Source organism: Ruditapes philippinarum, unplaced genomic scaffold (assembly GCF_026571515.1).
Source record: "Ruditapes philippinarum isolate M1 unplaced genomic scaffold, ASM2657151v2 ctg706_1_1_1_1, whole genome shotgun sequence".
Taxonomy (NCBI): domain Eukaryota; kingdom Metazoa; phylum Mollusca; class Bivalvia; order Venerida; family Veneridae; genus Ruditapes; species Ruditapes philippinarum.
The window spans coordinates 223375-248987 of NW_026854344.1; the positions used below are offsets into that span (position 1 = coordinate 223375).

General features: G+C 33.4%; 1 protein-coding gene across 1 annotated transcript in view; it reads left to right on the forward strand.

Annotated features, from left to right (window-relative positions):
• The first annotated feature begins 2993 nt into the window (after nucleotides 1-2993).
• LOC132739883 (serine/threonine-protein kinase BRSK2-like) overlaps nucleotides 2994-25613 on the forward strand; it is a 69074-nt gene continuing 46454 nt past the window's right edge. Inside the window, exons 1-2 of the mRNA XM_060727703.1 lie at nucleotides 2994-3651; nucleotides 22015-22109. Of these exons, the coding sequence (XP_060583686.1) occupies nucleotides 3552-3651; nucleotides 22015-22109 (195 nt within the window). The 5' untranslated portion in view covers nucleotides 2994-3551. The remainder of the gene's footprint in view (nucleotides 3652-22014; nucleotides 22110-25613) is intronic.

The window sequence follows — 25613 nt, forward strand, 5'->3', positions numbered from 1 at the left end:
TGGCAAAAAGAGCATTATAGCAGCAAAAAGAGACTATATTAACTTGTAATAGTGTATATACATGTAATTAAAGGTCTAAATCAAATTTTCAAATTCTAATATTTTTTTTTATTTGTGGATCGATTTTTGAGATCTTTATATTATTTGAAAAGTACTTCAAATGCAAATTTTGGAAATATAAGCAGATTTTCATTTTTAACTTTTGAAACTGAAAACTCGACTACTTTTCAACTGTATTTTCAATAGTTTTCTAGCACCAAGTTTAACCCTTTACCAAGAAAAAGGAAAACGTTTTGATTTTTTTTAAGTGTAAAATATGACTTTACTACGGTGAAACAGAGGTGCAAATTTGTGTTTTTATTTATCTCGTGCGCACGAGATACTATGCTACTTAGTCGGAAAAGAAGCAAAATACAGTTGAATCATTCGATCCTAGGTTAAATACTTTGTGTAATTTCTTATTAATTTAGTAATAATATAATTTGTGTTCTGTAAATATGTTATTATAATTACTTATAGTTAAAATCCACTGAAATCCCAATCCATGCAATCTTTCGATAGCAATCGGTACATCTCGGCGATTATCAATAATAATCCATTCTTATCCGAAGTTTGACGGAAAGGGTCGAGAAGATGCGATGTTTCAATACCTCAAATGCCATGGAGCTAAATACCTACGAATATGTATGTAAGAGCTAGTATATCTGTGAAAATGCTAAATTAATCTGTAGTCATAATCGGTTTAGAAATGAACAATAACTATATGTCGCAGAAATGAAAACTTTGTATTTTCATATTTCCACACGGAAATTCTTGTGTCTTCGGAAGAATATTCCTCTATGCTACAGACTGTCTACGATTATAATCAATCACTTCTAAATTTCCCTAATATAATAACAGTCAATAATTTGAGAGGTGTACGTTTTGAGCATTGGTTTTGTATAAAACATGGCCTCACCGCATTTTAGGGAGGTAAATACCATGGACCTATGGATCAATCTTTTTCACGAGTTTTCATTATGCAAGGACAGAAGACTTTTTAAATGTTTTTTAAGAAGCATCTGTTTTTAATGGACATCTTAAATAAAATTGACCTTCATCAGTTTACAGATTAAAATGTTGTGACCTTCCTCACTGTCCTATCTCCACGACATCTTGCTAAAGAGCATTCTAGGATTATATTCCGAAAATCCGTATTAGATCTTATTAATAATATTATTTTATTGAAATAAAATAATATTCATTTAAACGTCATTTAAATTAAGTCGATAATTGTATTGGATTCGGTGTCAATATACATATATATGATGACCTATTTATTATTTTATTCCCTGCGGCCTTCGGCCCGCAGGGTATTGGTACGCGTCATGGAGGAGCACGTGACCTGTTTTCGGTACATGGAGGAGCATGTGATCTGTAAACCGTACATGATTGGTTAATTGACCTTTTCGAAAACCTGGCTAAATACCGTTTGCAGGTACGTTACGGAATTAGTCAGAATTACACCTAATTAAGAACAAAAAACGATTACGTGATATTTCTAATTTTCTATAATTATTTAACCCTTTAAGGTGGAAAAACTTGAATGATATGTTTGAAATTTATCAATGTTTTTTAATATGTATCTCAAATTTTACAAACAATAAAGTGTTTATAGTTAAAATCTACAAAATTAAAGTATTCGTAGAGGCATCTGTCATAATAAATAGAGATATTTTCTGCATAAGCTTGCGTGTTTACTCTATTTTTTTTTTGCTCGGAATTTTTCATAAAATAGTAGGCCTATTAAATCATTTTCTTAAAAAGAAATAATTGTTTTTTTTATGTTCGACCTTCTTCGGTCATCAACGGTCACCAGTTTCGAAAGACGTTCTTCGATTTATTGATCGATTATTGTCAACTATATTCCTGATACAAACGTTTATTTATCCCCCCCCCAAACAATGTTGAAAATAGTTAAATGATATATCTTTATATCATTAAAAATGTGCCCCTCAGGAAACCATTTTTCTTGTTTTATTCCCTGCGGGCTTCGGCCCGCAGGGTATTGGTACGCGTTCAATTTTTGAGGCATGAAGGAGCACGTGACCTGTTTTCGGTACATGGAGGAGCATGTGATCTGTATACCGTACATGATTGGTTAATTGACCTTTTCGAAAACCTAGCTAAATAACGTTTGCCCGGTAGGTTACGGATTTACCTCTCGGGAATTAGTCCGAATTACACCTAATTAAGAACATAAAACTATTACGAGATATTTCTAATATACTATCATTATTTTACCATTTAAGGTGATAAAAATGGCATGATGTATTTGAAAATTATCAATGTTTCTTTAATATCTACATGTGTATCTCAAATTTTACAGTGAACATCTACAAAATTAAAAACATTCTTAGTGGCAGCTGCCATAATAAATAGTGATATTTTCTGCGCACACGTGTGTGTTTTCCCTTTTTTACATGGAATTATTCATACAATGGTATTTAATCATTTTCTTAAAAAGAAATAATTGTTTTATTTTCGACTTTCTCCGGTCTCCGCGGTATTCAACGTTCACAAGTCTCCAAATACCTTATTATTGTCAACAAATGTTTATTTTTCCCCAAACAATGTTGAAAATAGTTATATGAAATATCTTTATATCATTAAAAATGTTACCCGCAGGAAACCATTTTACTTGTTACTTCTATTACTTTTGTCTTCATCATTTTGGTATCGCTGCAGAACAATGAAAGAGAGATAACTTGCACAAGAATAATTAAGGACGACAGGCAGAGTTACTTCCAATGAAATAAAGATTTTTGTTTTGGTTCAAAGTCAAGACACGCATGATTTTGAACTTGCTTACAAAGAATTTATCAAAATGTGGTTGAACTAACCACTGGACGTGATACTTGTTCAAAGTTAAGACTGTAAGGGTATTGTCAAGATCAAGGGATACAACTCGTACAAGAATAGCAATTTATCGGCTACAGCAGCTGCATCCGTTGTTAAGAGTGACGTGCCTTGATCATTTTGCAGCGCGCGCACCTGTCATTTAGTGTAATCGATAATCGGGGTGATTGACAAGAAAAAGAAGATGTAGGACTCAATTTTCTCTATTTCTCGTTATTTGTGCTAGTTTAAAACCAGTGCAGTTGTGATTAAAGTGCTAGTTTTGATTACCGTACGTATGTGCACGTAAATTTTTGGAATTAACCCGAATTTAGCTGCGAGTGGTCCTATTTACTATTCATGAAATTTCTTTTTGGACCGGGCATGGATAAAATTGATAAAAATGGTGAAGTGCAGTGATACATGGGTTTAATTGCACGCAATGAAACATTTATCAACTAAAGGAATATTTATGAAAATTAAAATAATATTTACCGGGTCTCAACCATAAGATTTAAGTACGAGGCTTTAATTAAGGTTTCTAATGGTTAATGTAATCGTATTTACAAATGTAGTAACTGGAGTTTAATCATACCCTTTTGCATTGGAATGAAAAAAGGCAGAGGAAATTGATGGTATAATAAGTAAGTGAGGACAGTGTGTCATTCATTACCATGTCTCACCACCATCATCGTGTGAATTCACTGAGGGACAGGGAAGATCAGTATGTGGGGCCATACAAGCTGGAGAAAACATTAGGAAAGGGCCAGACAGGTATAATACATATGTAATATGATTATTTCATTTATCATTTTGATATAGCATGAATTGCATTCACTATACTTCTTTATAATTTATTACATTAGTAAATGTTTCAGTCAATAATCAATTAAGCCTACATAATTAAATGTTTCAATCTTTATTGTTGAGAACAATTGTAAGCATTTTCTAACATTATTTGCACCAAGTTTCCTCAAATTTGATTACAATAATAAGTTAATAATTTGTAGAATTAAACATGATATTTAATATGTAACTTTTAACAGTATTCATAATTGTGCCAGAAAAAAATATAATAGTGGCAAATTTCAATATTGGATGCAAATGATTACTAATATTTGTTAACTTAAATCATTTCTTTTCTTTCTAATTTTGTTCAAGTGTGATATAATATAATTATTAGGCCCATCAACAACTTTTACCAATTTCTGTGTTCTAAATATTCTTTAAACTGTTAAAAGGTTCTTTTCATGTATTTGAGTTTCAAATGTACATTGTATGCTAACTATTTGCTATTACAAATTACACAATAAATTGCAAATCAAGTAAATAATTGGTATTAATTTGCAAACAATTTGCTCTAACTAATCCAGTTTGGAATGGAGAACACTGCCCAGAAGATTGATAATCAGTATTCAGGTATGAATTCTCAGGCATTGTATACAAAGGTTATACTGATTCATTATGGAGGAAAAACTTCCAATACACAACCATAGCTTACTGAGTGAAAGGCAATTGTGTGTTCTCTAAATATGACTCATAATATTGGTTTATCAATGAAATCAAGCCTTTTCCATTCTATTGAGAATGCAGCTAAAATGAGTCATTTTCAAGTTTCACAGTATTCACTATTCAGCCAAGTTAAAATTTTACCATCTTTACCAGAATGTTTTAAAGATTCTTTTACTTGTAGACTAACCATCCCCATCCTTTCGTTTTTACACCTGGTTTTGATTTTTCTAAAATTGAGGTAAAGAATATTGCACTTTCAATTGATGAATATTGCACTCCTAGTTTTTGAAAAAGCTTTGAAGATTATCTTTATGATGAATCATACGGTACAGCTGAAGGCAATTTGATGTTACTTTTTCTGTAATAAATACAGTATAGCATTTCAAAATTTAATTGGATTATCATCCAAAGATTCTATAATTATTTTTAACATGTTTCTATAGTAAAGGTATTATGAGATGGTAAGGAAGAAACAATTATTGAGGCAGTGAATTGAAAAATAAAAATAATTATGTTTCAATTGATGATTGTACTGATAATAATGTAGCAGAAACAATTTGATGCTATCTAAATTGAAATTAATCATTTTAATGTGTCGAGTATTTATTTAGAAATGAGACATGTAATTTAAATTTATTAAGTGGAGGAGGTATTAACATGTTAAAAAATGTAATTTGTTTTATTATTGCTGTATAGTAGGCATTTAAAAAATTGTTGTAAAGAATATACATTTGTACTAAGGACTGTTCAGGTTGTACTGGTATGAATATGCACCCAGTTACTCTATAGAGTTTGTATAACATATCATATCAAACAATAGAAGTATACTTTTAAATTTATCTTTGTATGTACGATATGCGATGTCTCATAGAAATAACTTAGATATAGTAGATACAACTAAATATATTAATAATTCATCCTCTATATTGATATGAAAGAGACATGTTTAGATCCGATCTTGTGATTTATGTTAGTATGTATTGTAAAATTGTTTTTATTTGTATGACGATGTATGATTGTACAAGTCAAAAATAAAGTATCTGTTCTGTTCTGTATAACATACATATGCCTATTATTAATTCTTATGTCATCTGCCTTTTTATCAGATTATCTAGTCCAAAAGTCAAGAAAATATACTTGTGAAGATGCTGCAGTTACTTGCAGAGTATAGCTAACGAATATACATATAGCCACCCCATGCTGAACTTAGTCATTATTTGCCTAACTCAAGTTACTTTGCCTAACTCAAGTTACTTGCATGGTAGCAAACCTGATGTTGCACCTACATGTAATCATTACTAGCCTTTGCTGCCAATGAAAAGTTATCATGTTATGTGTGCCATCTGACATTGCCATTCAGGTTGTTTTTGCTTAATTACCAGGGGCCTATTATAACTTATAAGTCCCCATTCCCAATTAAAAATAATCTTGCAGTTTTTTATTCAATTTAGACAAAAAAAAATCACAACAGCAGCCCAAAAAATGGAACTGGTTCAACTTTAAGAAAAATTTAACTAATATTATGTCTTAAAATTTTTCAGAGTTTAAGGAAAGTGCCTAATTTTCCTAAAGTGTATGATCATTTTTTAGCCTGTCATGTTTTAAAAGAAACTGAGTCTAAAAAACAGTCCAATTTTTCAATAAGTATAATTAGGAACTGTTTAATTTTTTTGTCTGCCGTTTTGGGAAAAATGAGGCTATTTAGGATTAGGAATGGAGCCTTATTCCGGACCCTGGTGTAAATTAGCGCTGTCCGGTATAAAACACTAATTTGACATCTTTTAACAAATTGTTACTTATATATATAACTGTAACATGAAAAAAAAGAGATAAAAAATGAACACTTCTATGAAAGTGTCGTGGTGAGAGAAAGGGATTTTCAACACTAAGTAAGATTTCTGGTTGATTAACTTTTAATGATGTTTTGTAATTAACGGCCCTGGTTTATGGGTATCATTCCACCAGTTGATACAATTGAATCAATAAAAAGTCAGTGAAACATAAGAATAACAAGACTGTGATGATGACAATTACAGATCCAATAACTGATGCATTGATCACTTCTGTACAGTATGTGGTGTAACCAGCATAATTGTCTCACTATATATATATATATATATACACTGTATATACATGTATAGTCGAAACTGTGGCAATGGTCACCTTTATATAGTGTAATGTACCCTCTTTATAACGTTCTTGACACTTCAATATAAGCCAGGAGCCAGTATACACAAATTTATTTATGGCGCATTGAAGTTAGTGACAGAATTTAATGTATAAAACCAGTTGACAGGCGATTTTTAAATAGTCTCCACCTCCCACCAAAAGAGGGTCCTGCAACTGAATTATTGGTATTTGCAACTTAATTATTGATCATTTGTAACTTAATTATTGGTCATTTGCATCTTAATTATTGGTCGTTGCATCTTAATTATTGGTTGTTGCATCTTAATTATTGGCCGTTTATAAAACATTTCTTTCAAATGAATGCTGATTGTGTTTGGTCTTCTAAAGAACAGAGGAAAATATTATTTGCCAGAAGTTTTGTTCATTATAAATCAATGGCATCCATTATTCTATAGTTACATTTCTGGCAGAAATACGGCAAATTTGATTAGCCATGTATTTTAATTCGTGTCATTTTTAGCATCGTTAAATCAGCACTAAGATGGAGTTATAACACTATATTTGACCTTCACGATGGTGTGTAATTTGGGAGAGTTTCTGTGAATATTTACAGAGATCAATAAGTGTGACTGGAAGGAAAGAAAATCTTCTGGTTGATCAATATCATTTAAGGTTGCTCACAGATTGTGTCCTCTTTCCACACATAGTTCACCTTTTTCTAAATATACTTCATGTTACTTGTACAATATGGTGGCTTAGTTTGACATAATTAACAGTTAATATCTTCAAAAGGGCAATGTCTAGGTTTTTTTCATAACTTTCATGAATAATTTAGTCCGGATATATCAGAGTTTGGTTCTGTGTCAGTGAAATGTTTTGCTATTAGTATAAAATAATTTCCGTCTTGATTTCAGTTCCATGAAAATGTAGTTGATTGAATAGAATTTTGTGAAGGTTTTATCATACACACCTTAAGTAGGTTTCTCCAAGATCTTATGCATTATTCAATTATAACCTTGGTTCCTCCAGGGTGTTATGGACTATTCGGTTGTAACTTTGGTTCCTCAACGGTATTATGCACTATTAGGTTGTAACTTTGGTTCCTCCAGGGTGTTATTCACTATTAGGTTGTAACTTTGGTTCCTCCAGGGTCTTATGCACTATTCGGTTGTAACTTTGGTTCCTCCAGGGTCTTATGCACTATTCGGTTGTAACTTTGGTTCCTCCAGGGTCTTATGCACTATCAGGTTGTAACTTTGGTTCCTCCAGGGTGTTATTCACTATTGGGTTGTAACTTTGGTTCCTCCAGGGTCTTATGCACTATTCGGTTGTAACTTTGGTTCCTCCAGGGTCTTATGCACTATTTGGTTGTAACTTTGGTTCCTCCAGTGTCTTATGCACTATTCGGTTGTAACTTTGGTTCCTCCAGGGTCTTATGTACTATTGGGTTGTAACTTTGGTTCCTCCAGGGTCTTATGTACTACATGTACTACTAGTATGTTGTAACATTAGTGCTTCCAAGGTCTTATGCACTAGCTAGTTGAAACCTTGTTTTCTCTAAGGTCTTATGCACTAGTTAGTTGTAACCTTGGTTCCTCCAAGGTCATATGTACTTGTTTGTTGTAACCTTGGTTCTACCATTTAAGGTCTTATGTACTAGTTATGTACTAGTTACATGTAGTTGTTACCTTGGTTCTACCAAGGTCTTATGTACTAGTTTGTTGTAACCTTGGTTCTACCAAGGTCTTATGTACTAATTAAATGTAACCTTGGTTCTACCAAGGTCTTATGTTTGACTACTTAAATTTGTTGTAACCTTTGTTCCTCGAAGGTCTTATGTTCTACTTATTTGTACATGTAACCTTGGTTCTTCTAATATCTTATGCAGTAGTTAGTTGTTACCTCGGTTTCTCTAAGGTTTAATTATGTACTAGTAAGTTGTAACCTTGGTTCTTCCAAGGTCTTACATTTTTGTATGCATAAGTCAGTTGTAACCTTGAATCCTGGTTCCTACAAGGCCATATGTACTAATGTGCTATGTACTGAATTCAAACCCTTGACATGCAGTCAGATTATAAGTTCATATCCTTTGACAAATACAAGATTTACACATAAGAGTAACTCACTGTTTTAACATTTTGAACCCTGTGATCAGGACATTCTTCCTTGTGTGGAAGTTTATTCAGTAAACTTGTGGAGAATTATAGATTCCCGCAGTGCATGGCGGTAAACATTTTGTAAACTCTCGTGATCAATATTTCTTATCTAAATTATTTTATCATTCAGTACTTAAATCATCTTCAAACAAAATACTGACACGGAACTCATGGCAGGGTTACAAAGCCCGAAAATAACCAATATGAGTTACAGTCACTGCACCGAGACCCCCCCCCACCACCACCCCGTTATAAAGCTAATGTTTGGGTCCAAGGTCTCAAAACTGCGCTAGAATGGGGTTTTACAGGTAGAAATTAACCATATTACACCCACGTACCTGTACAATCAATGGAAATGTTTTGTTGTATTCAATCAATGAAAATGAAAATTAATTAAAGTAGTAACATTGCATGTCAAACATATTAATGATATTTTGATACATCAAAGCCTGGCACTAACCAATTTGTTCACACAGGGAGAGATGACAGGAGACAGGGACAAAATCTGGGGGATTACATCCTCCAGCAGGGGGATATGCTACATCAGTTTAGGGTACAACCTGATTGTCAGAATGGTACAGGTGTGGCTGGAATCCTCCAGCAGGGGGATATGCTACATCAGTTTAGGGTACAACCTGATTGTCAGAATGGTACAGGTGTGGCTGGGATCCTCAAGCAGGGGGATTGTCAGAATGGTACAGATGTGGCTGGGATCCTCAAGCAGGGGGATATGCTACTTCAGTTTAGGGTACAACCTGATTGTCAGAATGGTACAGGTGTGGCTGGGATGAAGCTCTAGTGGTGATTTTGCCAAGATAGCTGATGATAAAAAGAAATTCTTGTTTTGTATCAACCTTTATACCTGGGGTATAGCTGGTTTTGCATAATAAATTATTTCATACTTACAGTGACACTTGTCAATTATTTTAATTGATTTTAATTATTTTAATTAGTGTAGTCACTGTAGTGAAGCTGTTCAGTATTGAATTAATGTGGAGCTAAAAATACTTGCACCGAATATCATAGGACATTTTATTTTTTTAAACATAAAAACACATATATCCTCACATTTAATTGAATTTATTTGTAACCCTTTTTATGTACCAACAGTGTGTAATTATATTGACAATGAAAACATTTTCAAATCAGCTGATTCCCAGTCAGTGATCCCAAGATTTTTTATGTTTTTCTCTTTTTTCCGGCAAGTTTTTTTTTTGTACATCAATATCTTACATATGTCTGGTTTTTTTATGATCTGGATGTTCAGGTAATCTCATTGGTGAAATCTGCATTGGTAAAAGATTGTTTTAGAAGATCACCATGAACATGCTGCTTTCACTTTATTTTCACCTTTCATATTCATGATTGATGAACAGAAGATATAAACATACATTTTCTTAGTTTATATGTGGCTGATAAACAAATTTTTAGGTATCAGCTATTAAACTGTCTTAGATGTATAAAACAGCTGGGCTTTGGCACATTTTTCAAGAATGTTTAAAAAGAAAGCCAACAATTTGTTTAACTAATTGAAATAATTTTGTACATATGGCTTAAGGTTGTTTATAAAAAGGGAGGCCACACCTTTGTTAGTTTTGTTAGAATAATGAATGTTTATTTCTTTTAATGGCAATACCTTTTTGAACTAAAGCTTACAACATGTACTGATATGTACATGTATTATGTACATGTACAATAGCAGATACTGGGTAAACATAAACATGTAGTTTGTACAGTTGCATGATAACTGGGTCAGAAACCCTGTACAAGTACAGTTGCATGATATTTGGTCAGAAACCCTGTATAAGTTTGGTACAGTACAGTTGCATGATATTGGATCAGTTCTCTGTATAAGTTTGGTACAGTTTCATGATATTGGGTCAGTTACCTGTATAAGTTTGGTACAGTTGCATAATATTGTGTCAGTTACCTGTATAAGTTTGGTACAGTTTCATGATATTGGGTCAGTTACCTGTATAATTTTGGTACAGTTGCATGATATTGTGTCAGTTACCTGTATAAGTTTGGTACAGTTGCATGATAACTGGGTCAGAAAACCTGTACAAGTTTGGTACAGTACAGTTGCATGATATTGGATCAGTTACCTGTATAAGTTTGGTACAGTTGCATGATATTGTGTCAGTTACCTGTATAATTTTGGTACAGTTGCATGATATTGTGTCAGTTACCTGTATAAGTTTGGTACAGTTGCATGATAGCTGGGTCAGAAACCCTGTACAAGTTTGGTACAGTACAGTTGCATGATATTGGATCAGTTACCTGTATAAGTTTGGTACAGTTGCATGATAGTGTGTCAGTTACCTGTATAATTTTGGTACAGTTGCATGATATTGTGTCAGTTCCCTACTGAAGTTTGGTACACTTGCATGATAACTGGGTCAGAAACCATGTACAAGTTTGGTACAGTACAGTTGCATGATATTGGATCAGTTCTCTTTATAAGTTTGGTACAGTTTCATGATATTGTGTCAGTTACCTGTATAAGTTTGGTATAGTTGCATGATATTGTGTCAGTTACCTGTATAAGTTTGGTACAGTTGCATGATATTGGGTCAGTTACCTGTGTAAGTTTGGTACAGTTGCATGATATTGTGTCAGTTACCTATATAAGTTTGGTACAGTGGCATGATATTGTGTCAGTTACCTGTATAAGTTTGGTATGTATGATATTGTGTCAGTTACCTGTATAAGTTTGGTATGTATGATATTGTGTCTGTTACTGTATAAGTTTAGTTCAATTGCATGTTATATGGGCAGACATGTACAGTTACATTATAATACTTATGTAATAAACCTGTACATGTTTGGTACATTTGCATGATATTAGGTCATAAACCTGCACATGTTTAATACAGTTGCATGATATTAGGTCATAAACCCTGAACAGGTTTGTGCAGTGGCAAAATATTGGGTCATAAACCTATGTAAGTCAAGTACCTTTGCATGATAATTTGGTCAGAGACACTGTAAACTTTGTACAAGTTTTCTACACTTGCATGGTATTGGGTTGCATGATATTGGGTCATAAACCTATGTAAGTCAAGTACCTTTGCATGATAATTTGGTCAGAGACACTGCAAACTCTGTACAAGTTTTTTACACTTGCATGATATTGGGTTGCATGATATTGGGTCATAAACCTATGTAAGTTAAGAACCTTTGCATGATAATTGGTCAGAAATCTGCCAAAGTTTACAGTTACTGATAAGAATCTAGGACAAGTATTGTAAAGTAATAATTGTAAGGTTGGTAACCATAAGTCTTGAAAAGATATATGGTTTTCATTCTATTGTTTGTTTTTTCGGGTGCTTGTATTGTCTTGTTGGCTGTTGGTACTTACAACTTACAAACAAGAATTTATTAAATTATGAAAAAGTACCAACTGGCATGTCACTCTGTTTTATTTGCATTTCTATGTCTGTGCTTCAAGAAAAAAAAAGAGGGAGCATATACATGTAGTCACATTTTCGTCCTTCCACATGGTACCATAGTTCTATAATTCTGTCAAGCTTTCCTACAGTGCCTCTAAGTAACTTCCTAAATTGACGAGTATTTTTCCATATTTGGTAGGTAGATATCATAGATGGTCTTCTGTCTGAGGGTGGTGTTTCAGGTCACTGGGGTCAAGGTCATTGTTGCTAAGAATAAATTTCTACGCATTTGCTTATTCAGTCTTTATTTATTAACTGATGTCTTCCATATTTAATAGAAATATACCTCAAGTGGCTCTCTAAGGGCTCACTTTGGTCAAGGTCATGGATGCTAAAAATAGATTTTTTTGAGCTGGCGATTTATCGCCTAACCATTGTCATACCATTCTCTATTCTGTTTTCTTCTGTGTTTCTCATTACCAAGGCAACCTTCCATAGACACATAATTTGATTTACATGCACTTTCATTTAATTGTAAATACCAAGAAACCTAGTTAAACAGCAAATATACTTGGAATTATAATGTAGATATTTGTTTTATCAACTTACTTTTCCACCCAGCATGAAGTATCTCCGAGGAAGACTGGTGCTCTATCATTGCAATGCTTGGGCATCGTTTATACAGGTCTGGAATCAGTCTAGATATTTTTATGATGTTATCTGTAAGATGTTATGTAGGGAAAGTCTGTCTTGTGGGGTAGATTGCTTATCTTTCTTTTCTTAGTTTTGTGAATCATAGCTATTTATCTATTAGAATCCGAAATTCCTTTTACAGCAGGGATGCTCAGGTAGGGGTTGTAATCTGTAGAGTTCAGTGGCTTTGAAGGCATGTACCTGGTTGGGATAGGTGTCACAGTCAAGTACCTGTGGACCTAATATCAATCTGAAAATACCCTCAATGAACTTCATCATAGCTTGTAAAAATAGAAAAAGTTGTTATTAGTGTAACTGGTAATGAGCTGGAAAGAAAAATGAATAAACATTAGTTATAAACTATAAACAATAACTACCCTACACACTGGATTTGAACTGACAATGCCTACAATTTTTATAAAGATCAAAATCTGAGATTTGGTCATTTGCTTGACGATAATATACAGACAGGCCAATTCATTGACAATAAGTGGAATTTTAATGTTTACAAGACTGGACCAGAACACCTGATATGTCCATAAGAGCAATGTTTGAATTCTATACAATATTTTCAATTTATTTGAAGCTACAATGTAATATGAAGGGGGGTGAACTTAGCTGAGTTAACTTGCCTGCCCCTATCACCGATAGGTTTGGGGGGACTTTTGATTCTTTCATGTGAGGAAGCTATCCAGTTAGCTTATGGAACGTCGGTGGTTCTACTCCAGTGCCAGTTTGTGCCTGAAATAATGCATGGAAGGGCACCTAAGGTGTTCCTTCACCAGTAAAGTGGAAAGGTAGACACAAGACCTTTACTGTGTTGGTGTGATGTAAAACCCAACCCCCAAAAAAGGAAGCTTAATTGTATGTGTGGATTATATGAAGTAATTGTCATATAATTATGATTTTAATGACAGTGTTAAAGTGGAGAGTTATACCATTTTGTCTGACATGTTACACAAGCGTTGTATTTATAACCAATACAAGAAGTTCTGTGTTGTATCATTGTGGAACCAATGTTATCAATTATTGATGCTTTTTGCCAATATGTTTGCTACTTTCAATTATATTGATTCCTAATACTATTATGTACTACGTGCAATATAGATCATGTGTGTTTTATATACGCTGCTGAAATTTTAAATGAGGTTTTTATGCTGTTCATGTGCTTTTTCTACTTTTGTAAGATCTCTGCAGAATTTGATAACTGCACACATTGCAGCTTTGACAATACTTATTGAGGTTCAAGTATCAGTGAAATTTAAAAGTTGTTTACTTTTGTTTGCAACTATCAAATGACAACATTTGGAAACATTGTAATTTTGTTCAACATTAATTCATATTGGCATGATTTCAAGTAAATCCATTAGTAAGCAGCAATTTTATTAACTTGTTAAATGTATGTATACAAAGTGGGCAAATAATTGGACTGTCCTAGGTTTTCCCATTACCTATGTCCACTACAATTGAGCTTTTAGTATCAAAGGGCTACGTAATTTTTAGCTTACCTCTTATTACCATACCTTGTATGTAGGAAAGAAAAAGAGAACTTCCACGTGTTTGCATGTCAGAATACCTTTCCTGCCAGTATGCCTTACCTGCATGCACATGTGTTTGTCCTTCCCAAAGCTGGCAATCTGTTTGTCCTTCCATAGCCTTTGGCAATTTATTTGTCCTTCCATAGCCTTTGGCAATCTGTTTGTCCTTCCATCATTCTATTTGTCGGCAATCTGTTTGTCCTCCATAAGCCATTGGAAACCTACCTGGCTGTTTGTCAGGTTAATTGTGCACAGTTTCATACATGTATGTGTGGTTTCAAAGCATAATTATGTTGTCTGTCAGTTGTCCATAGACCTTGTGCAGTGAGTAAGACCTTATGCAATATATCATTATTAGCAAAATCTTCGAGTCACAGCCTTTAGATCTGATGAGGGAGTTGGCCAGGAAACAATAATGAACTCTGATTTAAATGTAGGCATGTTCAAGGTCAAGGTCACTAAATCTAAGCCACGTCCAATCAATCACTAAAATCACATCACAAAACCTAGGTCAGGATCCTAATAACCTAGTAGGGGACTGGGGCTTGGGTGCTCAGGGAAGGGGACTGTCGCGTTGTTTTTTTTTAAGAAAAATGGGGAATTTTGTCAGTCAACAAGAATACTCATAATGTTAAGTATTTCATAACTCATTTACAAAAAGCAAACTTTAATGTAACATTGTTAAGGCTAATAAAATCAAGAAAAAAGGCTAAAGAAATTGTGAATTAAGGGCCCCTGTATGCTAAAATCACTTTGGTCTGCACAATTTAAAGTTTTGCCATGACTGCATGTATGATCCAACCATGCTATTAAATTTCTATTGTGAGCTAATGGAATTTTAAAATTTTATCAAACATTCATGCTTAATTAAGAAGCAGCTGTTTTAAATATTTCTGTGATGAATTGGAAAATAATACTCTGATTGTGACTCATCTAGAGAAATTAGCATACAGTATTTATTCTAATAAGCACCCCAGGGATGTAAAAAAACAAAACCATACTGTATATTCTCTAATAAATGCCCACTGTATGGTAACTGCATTCTCTATAAATGCCCACTGTATGGTAGCTATATTCCCTTTTAAATGCCCTTCCTGTAATTTTATCTGTTAAAAAGTTGAAACTATCTTAACCACCGATTTAAGTTAAGCTGAATGCCACAATTGTTATGGTAGTCAACCATAAAATCTCAAGAACATGCAGTTTGTTCTAAAGCAGATGCAGAAGTATAACCTCTATGTTGTAAGATTGGTTTTGAGAGATTAAAATTTAATGTAAATGTATTTTGATACAATATAATATAAAGTTATATAAAACTATTATTTATGCATGGCTTTCAACAAAATTTGAAAAGGTCAAAAAAATATTCAATATTGAATTACAAATTCCAAGAAGAATGCATTTTTTTGTAAAAAAAAAAACTGTAATGGCAGCAGTGATTGGTTGAATGGTTTGTAATGGCAGAAGTGATTGGTTGGATGATTTGAAATGGCAGAAATGATTGGTTGTAGGATTTGTACTGAAAGAATAATTAGTTTATGGTTTGTTAGAGCAGAAATGATTGGTTAAATGGGTTGTAATGGCAGAAATGATTGGTTGGAGGATTTGTATGGAAGGAATAATTGGTTGAATGGTTTGTTAGGGCAGAAGTGATTGGTTAAATGGGTTGTAATGGCAGAAATAATTGGTTGGAGGATTTGTAATGGCAGAAATAAATTTGAATGCTTTGTAATGACAGAAGTGATTGGTTGAATGGTTTGTAATGGCAGAAATGATTGGTTGGAGGATTTGCAATGGCTGAAATTTTTTTAAATGGTTTGTTATAACAGAAGTGATTGGTTGAATGGCAGAAACAAATTGTTGAAGGGTTTGTAATGGCAGAAATGATTGGTAATAGGAAATTTTTCTTAAAGAAATGATCGGTTAAATGTTTGTAATGGCAGAAATAATTGGTGGGAGGGATTGGAATGGCAGAAATGATTGGTTCAATTAGTGGTATTGGTAGAAATGATTGGTTAAATTGGTTGTTTTGGCAGAAATTATTTTAATAAGTTGTAATGGTAGAATTTAGTTTGATTGAAGGGGATGTAATGGCAGAAATTTAAAGGTTAGTTGAATGAGTTGAAAGGCAAAATTGCTTTGATTTTAACTGGTTGAAATGATTGTTTGAATGGGTTGAAATGGTAATCTGTCAAGCCCTGAAAATCAACATGGTAAGGTGTTTAATATGGTTTAAAATGCAAAACCTGTGGAATTTCTGCTAATAAATCTATCTACTTTCAGTAACATGCAGGATAATAGTGTTAGCATGGGTCAGCCCCCTCTCAGATTTGGCAAGTATCTGAAACCCCTCTACAATTTAACCTAAGTTTTTCTAATGAAAATCATGCAACATCGCACATGTTACATATGATTCCCTCCAGAAAACTTGTAAAATGCCAAAACCCCTCTCGAATGTGATATTTGATCCCTTCCTGGAAATTTTGCTTGCCCTCTCTGGTAAAAAGTCCTTCATCTGTATCTGGTTAATTTGGTGTCATGATTTAAAAGTATATAGTATATAATATACAGTACATATAAAGTGTACAGTATATCACAAATGAAAAACAAAAATCACCTAACAACCTTTGTATTCATAATGCACAGGCTGGTATGAATATTTGCTGAATAAAGGTCAAAGAATGTGATAGTTCAGCATCATCTATACCTGTTTTGTTTCTGTTAATTGGAAAACCACATTTCTGTGACTCATCCAGTTCATTAAAGATAGGTATTTGTATCATGATAATGTGATGAAATGTCCCTGCAGAGCCTGCTGGAGAACTTTTGTTATTGTTAAGTAAATTTTAAGTTCCCCAGAAAAGATCATATGCTGTTAATATATTGATATTTATGAACTGTGAACTAACAGATTGCTTTGATGGTGGGCACTTACATGTACATAGGAACAGTTTTGTGTGTAGTTTTAAAATGAGAGCCATTGTCAACATTTTTAAGAGCACTGTCTAAATGCAAGTCAAAGGTATCCAAATACCCTTTAAGTGCTACACCAACCAAAATTTTCTGGAATGGGGTTGGTTGAAATTGTAAATTGTGAATCTCCAATCTGTACATTTTACCTTTCATTTTGTTCAGTGCCCTACTGGATGCCTTACTGATAGTCCCGCGTGACTGGGTACTTAGTGGGGTCTGCATTTGGTTAATGTTGCTCTGCTGTGGTCCTCTTGCTTAGCTCAATAGGGAAAGCATTGGATAAAATTTAATAATCTAGTAGTCGCTGGTTTGATACTCAAGCGAGGCATAAGTTTTCCATGAAAATTGATCTCAGAAATTTGGGTCAAATGGTCATTTGTCTTTCACAGCTGATTCAGAAATCATGTGAGATAAGTTACAAGTCAGTCCTTTGTTAGGTTAATTACTGGTTTAAGTTACATGTATTAAGGACGGCTGGTTAGTTGGATCAACAGCCAAGATATGGCCCTTAGAACTCATACTAAGTTGGCATAAAAATCCAGAAAAAAGGCAAGCAAACATAGTTTACAAATGCTCTTCTTTGTTGAATTGTTTCCTTCCAGGAGAGAGAATCTTGTGTTCTCAGCACTATCGTTCAAAACATATAAAACAGCATCATGTTATATTAATGTATAATATATTAATGCATTATGATGAATTGTATGCTTTAACAACCATACAGGGTTGTGGTATATGATATATATATACAAGTATGTATTGAAGTATTAAAGGTCATGATGTTAAAGTGTCTGATATATGTATTCTCCAGTGAGATATACAGTTTTCTAAATAACAAGACAATATGGCATCATATTCTCTAGAGAGAATTAAAACAAAATAGTTTCTCATTTATGTTCATTGAGTATAGGAACTATATTGTCTAAAATATTTCATAAGATCTATAGCTTGCAGCTTTAACTTTACAATTTGCAGTTATTTATATTTTATGAATGGCTGAGAAAAAAATCTAGACGCTCACACAAGATAAATTGCTTAAACGTTTAAATTCTTGCATGTGATGCAGAAATGTACAAATTTACTTTACATATTAAAGCAGCATGCCTCCAGATTCATGTTTATTGCCATTGTCACAGTTCAGAACTGTTCACTATTTAGGGGAGATATGTGTAAGAGACAGTAGAGACACGGTATGGTATTCCAAGGGTCCTGGTTTTGAGTCCTTTTCAGGCTGCACATTTTTCTCACATCATGAAAAGTTTGACAATGTATTTAAATGTAAAATATTGTGAAACAAACAAATATATTATTTTACACATTGAAAATAGTGCTTGCAAGCCATGTAAATTAGCAAACACAAGGTCAAAATATTCCTGAATAATAATTTTTTATTGTGCACTGTTCATGACACAAAAATAAAAGCTTTACAATGCTTGCTAAGAATCACAGTAAAAATTGATTTTCAATTTAATTCTGAGTATATTTCTTTGTTATCCTTTGCAGAGTTGCCTCACTTGATATTTTTAACATCTTTAGGTAGTTGGACCTCAGTGAAGTTAAATCCTTAACATTAATGATATTGAAATATTATTTTTATGTGACATGAATTCCTACTTCCTAAAATTATCTAAATTTCTAAAAAAATATGTTTACACAGAGCAACTTTTATTTTCATATTCTCTAGCATTACACATTGATGTTCAAAATTAGATGTAAAGAAGTCAGTGAAGTCAGTAAAAGAATTTATGGAAATTAAGACATTTCTTGGGTACAAAAGGCAAAGAAGGAAAATTTAACCCAGCATAGATAATTTTATTAAACTTTGCATTATTACAGATAATCATGATTATAAATTAATAGAATTAAAATACATTTTGAGTTATCTACTTCCGAAATTAAAATTATTAACCATAAAACATTTTGAGATATCTACCCTTGAATCATAATACAATTTGAGTTATCTGCTCCTGAAATTGATTAAACAAGACACTTGAACTGATCCACTAGAATTGCAATTGTTGAATTCCCATAAAGCCAGTGCATCATGTACTACTTAAATTTTGGTGCTAGTTTGTGCTGCATTTAATATACATGTATATAGGGAAACATGAAGTGGCTATCAAATATAAAGCTGCAAAGTTACTTTGTGACCTTGATTGTGACTGTGCAACTTAAGTCTATTTAGATTATAAAGAGTTAGAAGAATCAGGGTTCAGCTAAATATTTTTTTTAATTTTTATAAGATATTACAGTAAACAACAATAAAGTTGGGAAAATCAATGTTTTTAACAGCATCATTAAAGTCTCCGTGCACGTCATAGATAATGCATATTTTGTGTGTACGGAGTAAAAAAGTGTAGAGGTAACAAGTTAAGTGAAGTGATAAATCAGGACATGAAAAGCGCAACAAGATTAATCACGAAGACACTTCGTATGGTGCGCTCGTATTCAGCCGGTAATTGGTGTGTCGAAAGTTCAGTCTTAAATCAATCCTGGAATAGAATATGATTACTGTAATGCATAAGAAAAGAATATTACTCCCTAATGAGTTGTGAACATAGAGAGAGAAATTGATCTACATGTCGTCTGCTAAATCGTTATAGTCTCGTGTCGTCTTAAATGTCTCGTATTCATACCAGTTACATCCGATTCTATATATATATATGTATATATGTTTGTATATGCTTTCGTAACATTCTGTTACTGTTTCTGTCAGTGAAATCAATAAAATTTTCAAGAAATTCAGTTAAATGTTGTTGGGAGGGGGGGGGGGGGAGGCTTAGACAATTTCCCCCTCCTAACAGGTAAACAATTTGCCCAACTTTTTCAGTCTTAGCTCATCCATTGAACACTCTCACCAGATTTTATTCGGTTGGTTGATAGAGTTTATCAGTTGCATCCTTTCCTTGCATGTATTTTCAGTTTTCAAGGAAGCCATTTAAAAGCTGATACTTAAAACATGTATGGAATCATACCACTTTACGCCCTCTATATTTTGATTGATCCCTTTTATATTTTCTGTGAGGAAAATACCGTGTTGCTCTTCTATTAAATTACTATTACTTTCTTCATTATTTCATGGCCTTGAGAAAATATCATATCAGTGGAAAAATTTGTTGATGATAGGGAAAAAAAGAAAACCAATATTTTCTAAGAATCTTGTCAATAAGCTGTTTAAGAACTTGCCGAATGCGAGTATTTCCTTATCTAATCCCAGAGTTCATAACAAACTTTTACCCTTTTCAGCTTCACGGTCCTCTACTGATCATGACGCAATTGCGCTTAATATTGATACGTTTACAGTATACCAAAGTTGTAATTGTTAAAGCTTGTTTGTACTCTAGTGGGATAAGATGGGAAATACCCACATTTGTCGAGTTAGAGTTCCGGGGTATATCTATTATGAAGAAATGTATGCAGTGTATTACGATGTATACAGTGTATTATAATGAAAATCACTTTACCATGTCCTGCAATCCATTTATAACAAGCATCTGCTACTTCTGATCACAGTACCTTTCTTGGTAGTAATAATTGTACTGCATGACAAGATATTATGCTATTTTGTTACTGGGAAATATCTCGCCTCGTAACGTAGAAGGGAGATTCTGACCCAGAATGAAAATATCTCAGAATCTAGCTTTGGCACGCCAATATATTTTGACTACTTTCTTGTGTAGTTTGAATATTTTAACTGCAAGACTGACCGATTATTTTGACTGCAAAACCGTGCTATTTAAGAGAAGTAGGGGGCCATATAACTGTAAACAGAACAAAAGAGAACAATAGAGTTCATTTCATAACAATAGAATAAGGGGCCATGGCCCTCTATTAAACAAAAGAAAATAACAAAAGAAATGGCCCCTTAGTCCATTTAAGTGGCATGTCCGACAGATTTTTCAAACTGATATGACATTGATGCTGGTCTAGCAGGGTGACCATCGTCTATATAATAAAAAGCCTGGCACACAATTTGTTGGGCTACTTTCTATTTTCTTGAGTAACTTGTATCATTCTGGCAGTAACCAGAAATAGTTGTCTCCTTTATACACTGTGGTGTAGAGAAAATGTTAAAGTGAATAGAGGGAACATCATAGTTGGCTTCAGATACCAACAAGTCAGTAGTGATAATTTAATTAATGATGACAAAACAGGTGTTTATATTGCATTAAACATGACATCTCCTACCTGAAATGACATAACCATCTGAACTTATTATACAGATTATAATACTTACAGGTATAATTATGCTTCCTTTGTGTTTTTATATGCCAAATCGTCTTATTTTCCCTGTATGTCTTTCTATCAAAAACATGTGTAAGATAAGGCTGTGATAGCTAGGTAAGCTATTTTATAGGTATTTTGCAGTGACATAATTAGTACAACCTCAGCTATCATTATGTATATCATAGCATAACCCTTTTTCTTCACTAGATATCTAAAATGGACTTATCTGTTGTTCAATCTGGACAAAACCATTTATCATTTTAAGGGGAAAATTTAAAATATGTTCTTAAAGAATAGCAAACAGTGGCGACCATGATTAAACCGGACAGATTATGCCAACTTGTCTTGGTCGGTCTCGTGTGGGTAGATTATGTTGTTACAAGCAGGCTAAGAGATGAGATATGTTTAGTTTACCTAAGATAGGCTAATAATAGAAGTACATCTGAGGTATCGTACTTAATGTTTTAGCTTTCTTGAAACAGATAAAATTGTGTATGTTTTTGTTTGTTTTATTTTCAGGTCTGGTGAAGCTCGGTGTGCATTGTGTAACTGGAAAACGTGTTGCTATAAAGATTGTTAACAGAGAAAAACTCAGTGAATCAGTATTAATGAAGGTGTGTAATAAAACTATTTATAAACAGTCCTATTCTCAATGTGGCGGAGATGTTACCCTTAAGGGTTGAGACACCATAATTGTAGCCACCGTTTATCCCTGTGTGATCGTAAGAGGTGACTAAATGGGTTCATTTTACTGGAGTATATGCATTTCTAAGCTCCAGCAGGTGAGGTGGTTTTGACCCCTGGTGTTGCTTTAAGTTTAAAACACCCAAGGTTAGCTAAAAATCATATTTCCTGTTCCGCCACCATATAACCTTAACTGAGTTGGTGTGCGATAAAAAGCAAACAAAAACAAAAATGAGCAGGCCTGTATCAGTACTGAAGTAACTAAGTGCCATATTTTGACTTACACAAACAATCATTTTTACCAAGAGGTCACTCCATTAAAAAATTTTGGAATGCAATGTAAAGGTTACTTTCATTGAGGTTCTAGTATGTCTTTAGCTCACCTGAGTGCTCAGAGGTGAGCTTTTATTAGACGGCGCGTGCACGCGCCCGCGCCATCTAGTAGATATGCATTTGTCTGTATAGCAATGGGGAAAATATTAGACTTGATTTTGTGCATCTTTTTTTTGTTTTAACAACATCGAATTGTTTTCAAATTTTCTAATGAAAATAGCTTTTCTGATGTACAACATGTCACAGAGCTTTAAAGGATTAAAATAAACGTTTAACTGAAGTGATAGTGTCATGTTTGAATATCACATTCTTTTTATTTTTATCTTTTTTTTATAATTTACCAATAAAATAACGTACCAATGAGCCAGTCTATATTCTAAAGCAGGAAATTACGAGTGGAATATCCTCGGCTATTATCAATATCAACAGAAAGGGTCGAAAAGTTGCGGTTGAGGAAATTAGGGTATAATCAGCGTAATTCCTTCAATTACCGTAATGCACTTAGTGGTCATTATATCGACGGTATATAGAATATGTTTATAACAAACACGGATAAGTGTAAACTTGCATTTTGAAAATAATAAAAAGGGGTTGAATTTAAAATCTTAAATTTAGTATACAATCAGTTAATTATGCTTCGGTCAGTCAGGGAGTATTTCTTGACACTGTATGCTAGGTGGATTTTGGTAATTTTTTACGAAAATAAGATTTTTTTTTTGAAAAAGCGCATTTATCTGTTTAAATAATCATGTCAATCATATATTTAAAATACATACGTACGAAAATACCTCAAATGGCTGTGTAAAGTGGAAATAAGATCGGGTCTACGAAATTGATATAATGTATTAAAAACGTATTGTTGTTGTTATTAAATTTTAATATAAGTAATGAACCATGTTACATAAATCTTATTTTCGTAGTGGCCTTATTAGCTTATTTTAGCATGCATTATTTCTATACTGTATATACTGAATCAGGGTTGTAGACCCCAGCGGCAGGGGTTCGATTCCCGGCACCGGAACACATTTATGTTATCAAGTCTGTTTTCGTCTTTATTTATTAAACAAGCTGCACATACCAAAAAAAAATTGATTACGGCTTCGGATATTCAACTGCAGAGAGCAACTGTCTGATTTTGTACATTAACTGTGACTGTTCACATCATTTTGCGGCGTCTTTGATGTGCAGCATCAACATTTAACTTGTAAACAAATGCCATACCTCATCCAGGGTGCTAAGGCATCCGTGGTTATCCACTATTTCGATATGTTTTCCATGGTATAATTTTTTGCCCAAGTAATTTTAGGGCATCTGCAGATGTGAGATTTTGTGGTTATCAGATCTGTCCTCTGTGGTTATCCACAGTTTCTATTAAACCATGCTATCCGATCGTAAAGGTCAATCAAATTCCCACAAGCAGAGTAAAAGAATTTAAGACTACACAAACAATATTTTAAGACATTGCAAGGTTGCAAAAATGAAATTAGAGGTTCTATGGGGACATTAAAATATATATTTACCTTTGATTATTCCTAAACAAGTACCATATTATTCCTAAAATAGGGTAAAAGTTAAAAATAGATACCATAATACATTGATATTCTGTAACTACCTCCTTGCATTTTTCAAGGTACATGTATGCTGGGGTTGCACTAGGCCTTACCAAGTTAAAAATAATTGGGGTGTAGGGGGTCGGGAAATTCACTTATAGAGGGTAGGCTGCCAATATTAAGAAAATTACGGTATCCAAGAAAGATCGTAATAGAAAACAATTCTATGTATGTTTCCTTCTATCTATAGTAGAATGCTAAGGTTTTTTTTCTTCATAAAGAATTATATGAATATATCATAATAAAGAACGGTTGACAGCGACACGGGGACATGGAAATTCACAATTTGTTACTTGTCAGACTGTGTAGATTGCGATTGCGAAACTTCCCTGGAAAAAGATTGTCATGAAATTGTGTTATATTGAATAATCAGCAATGAATGGTTGGGAAATTGCACACTATATATGCTGCTATTTTAGTTCTCCACGGGAAGAAATCATCAATATATAATGAATGAAGACGTATATGAAACTAGCACAGTATAGGGCAATGGTTTGCCATAAGTCATCTGAATAATGTATGAGTGATGAAGACCTTTTAGAATAGTCGCTTTAACTGATTGATACAATGACTGTGGTGCCAGTTCTGTTCAGGAATGTGTTACAGACGTATACAAATTGGTGCAAAATAATTTACATTGATCTTATATTATGAATTTATAGGTCAAAATTTCATCAGACTATTATGTCATTGGGTGTGAAGTTTTTACTCCCATGGTTGATAATAAACATTTTCTGGTTTTCATGCCAATTATTTTTGCCCCTGGTGGCTGAGGCATTGCCTTTTACAGGTTGAGGCATCAGAACTGCAGTCACTGTTTATTCCCTTGTGATAGTAAGAGGCAACTAAATGGGTTCCAATTATAGGAGTCTATGCATCTGTTACTGTACTCCAGCATGTGTGGTGGTTTTGAGCCCTGGTGTTGCTTTAAGTTTGTAACACCCAAGTCTGTTTCAGCGCCAAATGACCTTATCTGTGTTGGTGAGCTTTAAAACCAAACCAAAAAAAAAAATTATCACATGTTTTGGTAATATCTCTGCAATCTGTTCACCTAACAGACTTTCCTGTATTATTAACTTCACTAAATATTTTGAATGGACTTGTCCTTCTTTCAATCTGGACTAAACCATTTATTAACATAAGGAAATATTTCAAGTTATGCACTGCATGAAAAACGACCAATGCGTTAGTCTGCATTGGTCATATGGGAACATCCAGTCACAGAGAGCTGTTTGAAGAGTTAAAATAAAATGTAAACAAAATTACAGTTCCCCTCACAGATGAGCTGAAATATATGTCCAGTTTTTCCATGTGGTCAAAAGGAATGATTGACAGAAGAGAAATTGTCAATAAATCATCATTGTAGAATATATATTTAGGAAATAGATATCAATATTCACTGTGATGTTATAGGAAATAGATATCAATTTTGAGTGCATTGTTGTAGAATTATACACGGTTCAGGATATAAGTAATCACAAATGCCGATTG